The 6,000-nt window shown below is 41.4% G+C and overlaps 1 protein-coding gene across 1 annotated transcript in view; it reads left to right on the top strand.

Annotated features, from left to right (window-relative positions):
• dnal1 (dynein, axonemal, light chain 1) overlaps nt 1–6,000 on the top strand; it is a 32,989-nt gene that overhangs the window by 4,970 nt on the left and 22,019 nt on the right. The window contains exons 3-4 of the mRNA XM_043698405.1: nt 1,455–1,510; nt 2,557–2,612. Coding sequence (XP_043554340.1) covers nt 1,455–1,510; nt 2,557–2,612 — 112 coding nt within the window. The remainder of the gene's footprint in view (nt 1–1,454; nt 1,511–2,556; nt 2,613–6,000) is intronic.

Below are 6,000 nucleotides of genomic sequence, written 5' to 3'. Positions count from 1 at the left end.
GAGACATGATTTCCCACGCACAAAGCCATGTTGACTATCCCTAATCAGTCCTTGCCTTTCCAAATACATGTCCAAATCCTGTCCCTCAGGATTCCCTCCAACAACTTGCCCACCACCGACACCAGGCTCACTGGTCTATAGTTCCCTGGCTTGTCCTTACTGCCTTTCTTAAACAGTGGCACCACTTTTGCCAATCTCCAGTCTTCCAGCACCTCACCCGTGACTATCGATTATACAAATATCTTAGCAAGAGGCCCAGCAATCACTTCTCCAATTTCCTATAGAGTTCTCGGGTACACCTGATCAGGTTCTGTGGATTTATCCACTTTTAACCATTTCAAGACATCCAGTACTTCCTCCTCTGTAAAGTGGACAATTTTCAAGATGTCACCATCTATTTCCCCACAGTCTATATCTTCCATGTCCTTTTCCACAGTAAACACTGGTGCAAAATACTCATTTAGTATCTCCTTCATCTCCTGTGGTTCCACACTAAAGGCCGCCTTGCTGATCTTTGAGGGGCCCTACTCTCTCCCTAGTTACCCTTTTGTCCTTAATATATTTGTAAAAACCCTTTGGATTCTCCTTAATTCTATTTGCCAAAGCTATCTCATGTCCCCTTTTTGCCCTCCTGATTTCCCTCTCAAGTATACTCCTACTTCCTTTATACTCTTCTAAGGATTCACTCGATCTATCCTGTCTATACCTGACATATGCTTCTTACTTTTGCTTTACCAAACCCTCAATTTCTTTCGTCAATCCAGCATTCCCTACACCTACCAGCCTTTCCTTTCACCCTAACAGGAATATACTGTCTCTGGATTCTCGTTGTCTCATTTCTGAAGGCTTCCCATTTTCCAGCCGTCCCTTTACCTGCGAACATCTGTCCCTGACACCTGCCCTGCCTTATTTTCCAAGAGTAGGTCAAGGTTTGCACCTTCTCTCGTAGGTACATCCACATACTGAATCAGAAATTTTCTTGTACATACTTAACAAATTCCTTTCCATCTAAACCCTTAACACTAGGCAGTCCCAGTCTATGTTTGGAAAGTTAGAATCCCCTACCATAACCACTGTATTATTCTTTCAAATAACTGAGATCTCCTTACAATTTTTTTCAATTTCCCTCTGACTATTTGAGGGTCAATAATACAATCCCAATAAGGTGATCATTCTTTTTTTATCTTTCAGTTCCACCCAAATAACTTCCCTGGATATATTTCCGGGAATATCCTCGCTCAGTACAACTGTAATGTTATCCCTTATCAAAAACACCACTCCCCCTCCTGTCTTGCTTCCCTTTCTATCCTACTTCAGTGTTTTTAACTGTCTTAGTTTATCCACAGTTTGTCTGCTATTTAGCTGCTTTGAATAAATGGAAAATCAGTAAATGCTGAAAATGAGAAATGTCCAGGATGTCTCAAAAGTAAAGCACTCCTTTCAACCTTTTTCAGGAAATTGTCTCTTTCGACAAACTGCATCGAAAAGATAGCAAACTTGAATGGACTAAGTAAGTATGTGTCTCTCTTAATAAAAGGCGATTTAAAAAAAAATTTCAGTTTTCTGATTTGCTTTGAGTTTTCTGATTTTCATTAATCGCTCTCCCGACCTAGTTATGTGGAGATTGACAAGAAGCAAAAATGTAATATTAACTCCATTTACGTCAATAAACCTAGCTAGCTAATGCTGCAAGCGGAATCACAGACACATGTTTTTGGCTTTCTGCTATACTATCTACTGCCTTAAACATTCAGCTGACGTGTACTGTTCAGCACCATGTACACTACTCAGAATTGGGTATGGTAGGGCAGAGGTTCTTTAACCTGGCTAGCAATCCAGAGAACTGGAACTACAATCTCACCACGGCAAATTCAGAATTGGAATTCGGTTTTTAAAAAGTCTGAAAACTGAAAAGTTTACATCAGTAGTCATAATCCTGAAACTATTGGAGTTTTTAAAATCCAAACTGGTTCATTAGTGTCCTTTAGGGAAGCGGGCATATTGATCTTTCTCAGTTTACTGATCTGTGACTCAAGTCCACACTGATATGGCTAATTCTTCAATGCTATGTGAAGTGGCCTAGCAAACTACTAACTGGTAGGGGAGAGGTGTGTGTCATGTGAGGCAATTGATTGTCAAGTAAGTGAAGTTCCAGTATCTGTAGGAGATTACTTGGGCCAGAAGTCCTGCAGGCTGTGTTCAAAGTATTGCTAGGTTGAACTTAATTTTGTACCCTTATCTGGTCTTCAGCCTAATAACCATTTTTAACCCTAAATTCAAAATTGACAACTCTCTTCAGAATTGTCTGGTTGTATTGAAATCTCACTTCAAGCACTTGAGAGGATGGAATTTTCTGCAGTAATTTGTCCTTACTGGCCCAGGGATTCCCTGATTTTAGACTCTTGCAAGGGGTTACCTTGCCGCAAGATGGGGCAAGGGAAATTTAGTTAGAAAATGTCGAGGCTAACTGATCTATCTTTTATGTAAATTTTCTGCATGTCAATCTCAGGTGTTAGTTCAAAACTGAAATGTTGTTCATTTACTTGTGTTTTCCAGAGAAATTAACAATTCTGTCACTGGGAAGGAACAATATAAAGAATTTAAATGGCCTGGTATGTTAATATAGTTTCACCATCTTGCTCTAAACCTTGCTGCTGAAAACTGTAGTGAATGATTTGGAGATATTCTCCATACAGAAAAGCAAGTTGAGGGGAGATTCAATAGTGGTATTCAAATCATAGGTGTCTAGACAGGGTAGCTAGGGAGAAACTGTTCCCATTGATGCAAGGAGCAAGGACCAGAAGGAACCAATTTTAAGTTGATTGAAGAAAAAGATGCAGTGACTTGACGAACAACTTCTTTTAAACAACAGGTAGTCAGGAATTCAAATGTCGAGAGTGTGGTGTTGGAAAAGAACAGCGGGTCAGGCAGCATCCAGGAAGCAAGAAAATAGATATTTCTTGCAAAACCCCTTCACCAGGAAGTCCTGATGAAGGGCTTTGGCCTGAAACGTCGATTCTCCTGCTTCTCGGATGCTGCCTGACCTGCTGTGCTTTTCTAGCACCATATTCTTGACACTAATCTCCAGCATCTGCAGGCCTCACTTTCGCCTAGGAATTCAAATGTGTTTAACAGACCAGTATTTATATGTTGATTTAGGCACCTAAAGGCTTTCCAGATTCACAAGGATTTGTAAAAATATTGTAAAAGTACAGTAAATCTGTAATTTAGCACAAACATCAGTTTCCATATTTCCCTATCCCAAAGTCAACATCGCTCTACAGAACTACCCAACTTTTTAAATTTAATTCACCAGTAAATCACCTGCATAATTATTTATGAAAAAAACTAACACCCTGTCCACCAAGGCAGTGCAACAATAACAAGGGGAAGGAAACTAAGAGGAGAACTAAATCAAAATGTTGGAGAGGAGAGGAGGGGGTGCACCCCAGCCCTTGCCATGCCCATCAATCTCTAACGGCTTCAAGGATGCTGGCGGAAAGAACCATTTTTAAGCAATCTGTTCAAATACGTTATGGCACACATCTCTGGGACAGGAAGGACTTCTGACCATAGGTTGAAGAGTCCAGCTGTTTATTTTCAAAAACCCATGTACAAATCACCTAAATAATCAATGAAACAAGCAAATTGTAAGAACTGCCCAGCAGGGCAGTGCAACAGCAGCACAAAAACAAAAAGGTGGGAAACACCAGGGAAGGAGCTAAGCCAACATGGTGGACAGCAAGGGAGATACTGAAGAAGATCCAAGCTGTTGTATTTATTTTAGTCGACCTGTTCAGATATATTGTCACATATGTCTAGGACAGTAGAACTTGAACCCAAGCCTCCTGGAAAATTCATTGAGCATCACCTGCTCTCGATCACCTCTAGAGCTGTTCTAATTTATCCTTGAGGGCTGTTATGGTGCAGTGGTAGTATCCCTACCTCTGGGTCAGGAGGCCTGTGTTCAAGTCTCAGCTGTTTCTAAAGTGTGTAATAACATCTCTGAACAGGTTGATTAGAAAATATTTTTAAGGAGACCTGCATTTATAACAATGACAGAACACAGTTCCTAAAACTGTGGTGGAGGCAGATTCATAATAATATTAGATTCATAGAGATGTAGAGCATGGAAACAGACCCTGCGGTCCAACCCGTCCATGCTGACCAGATAACCTAAGTTAATCTAGTCCCATTTTCCAGCATTTGGCCCACATCCCTCTAACCCTTTCCTATACATATAACCATCCAGATGCCTTTTAAATGTTGTAATTGTACCAGCCTCCACCACTTCCTCTGACAGCTCAGTCCATACACACATCAACCTGTGCATAAAAAAGTTGCCCCTTAGGTCACTTCTAAATCTTTCTGCTCTCATCTAAACCTAAGCCCTCTGGTTCTGGTTCTGGACTCCCCCATACCAGGGAAAAGACCTTGTCTATTTACACTATCCATGCCCCTCATGATTTTGTAAACCTCTATCAGGTCACTCCTCAGCGTCCCACATTCCAGGGAAAACAGCCCCAGCCTATTCAGCCTCTCCGTACAGCTCAAACCCTCCAACCCTGGCAACGTCCTTGGAAGTAGACTATTTAGCCATTCGAGTCTGCTCTGCCATTCAACAAAATCTTGCCTGACCTGGCTGGGATTTCCGTTCCACTTCCCTGTCTGTCTAACTCAGCATTGAATAATTTCAGTTAATCAGCTGCCACTGTTTTCCTGGAAAAAGAATTTCACATACAAACAACCATTGGACAGAAACTCCTTTTCTCATTCTTAAAAGGGGAATGTCTTTTACATCCTGTAGTCTCCCTGAAGAGGAAGCAGCCACTTGACATCCATCTTGTCCAGTTTTCTTTAGGTGTTTGTATTTTTCAATTAGGTCATCTCTTGTTCTTCTAAGCTCCATTGAGCATATACCCAATGTGTTCAGCCTTTCTTTATAAAATAAGCCCTTCATCCCAGGAATTAGTCTGCTTCTAACACAATGATCTGTTTTCAAATACAGAAATCAAAACCGTACACAGTATTTCTGATGTAATCTCACCAAGGCTTTTTACAGGTGGAGTGAACCTCCCCACTTTTACGTTCTATTCCACTGACTATAAATGCCAACATTCCCTTTGCCTACCTAATTACTTGCTGTGCCTACATGCTAACTTTCTGATATTAATTTCTGCTACTTTGGGCAGCACGGTGGCTCAGTGGTTAGCACTGCTGCCTCACAGCACCAGGGTCCCGGATTCGATTCCAGCCTTGGGTGACTGTCTGTGTGGAGTTTGCACATTCTCCCCGTGTCTGCATGGGTTTCCTCCGGGTGCTCCGGTTTCCTCCCATAGTCCAAAGATGTGCAGGTCAGATGTTTTGGCCATGCTAAATTGCCCACAGGTTAGGTGCGTTAGTCAGAGGGAAATGCGTCTGGGTGGGTTACTCTTCGGAGGGTCGGTGTGGACTTTTAGGGCCGAAGGGGCTGTTTCCACACTGTAGGGAATATAATGTAGGGAGTCTAATATTCCTGGACTAGATCCCTCTGCACCTCAGAGCTCTGTAATCTCTCTCCATTAAAACAGCAAAGTACTTTTCTATTCTTTCAGTCAAAATTGACAAGTTTACATTTTCCTGCATTGTGCTCCATATACCAATCTTTTTGACAACTTAATCAGTCTTTATCTCTCGGAACTATCTCTTGACAACTTGACAATTCATTCGGATAAATGGGAACTAAATAGTTATCTGAAAAGAAAAAAAATCTCGGCATTGGGGAAAAAAATGGGGAATTGGAATCAATTAAGTTGCTCTTTAAGAGAGCCAGCTTGATATGACTGATTGGGCTCTCTCTGTGCTGCACCCATTTAATAAATTACGTGTGGGCTCTGAGTTTAGCTAATGAAAGGCTAAGCCATACAGATTGACAAAAGGTTCTGAGTTCAGTTATGTGAGGCAACAAAGGGCCTGGTGAATTTACAGCAAAGTAGGTAAGGTTAGACTGTTCATGTACTT

This window comes from Chiloscyllium plagiosum, chromosome 10, assembly GCF_004010195.1.
Source record: "Chiloscyllium plagiosum isolate BGI_BamShark_2017 chromosome 10, ASM401019v2, whole genome shotgun sequence".
Taxonomy (NCBI): domain Eukaryota; kingdom Metazoa; phylum Chordata; class Chondrichthyes; order Orectolobiformes; family Hemiscylliidae; genus Chiloscyllium; species Chiloscyllium plagiosum.
Note: the sequence above shows the minus strand (reverse complement) of the source record. Positions and strands in the feature narration are given on the sequence as shown.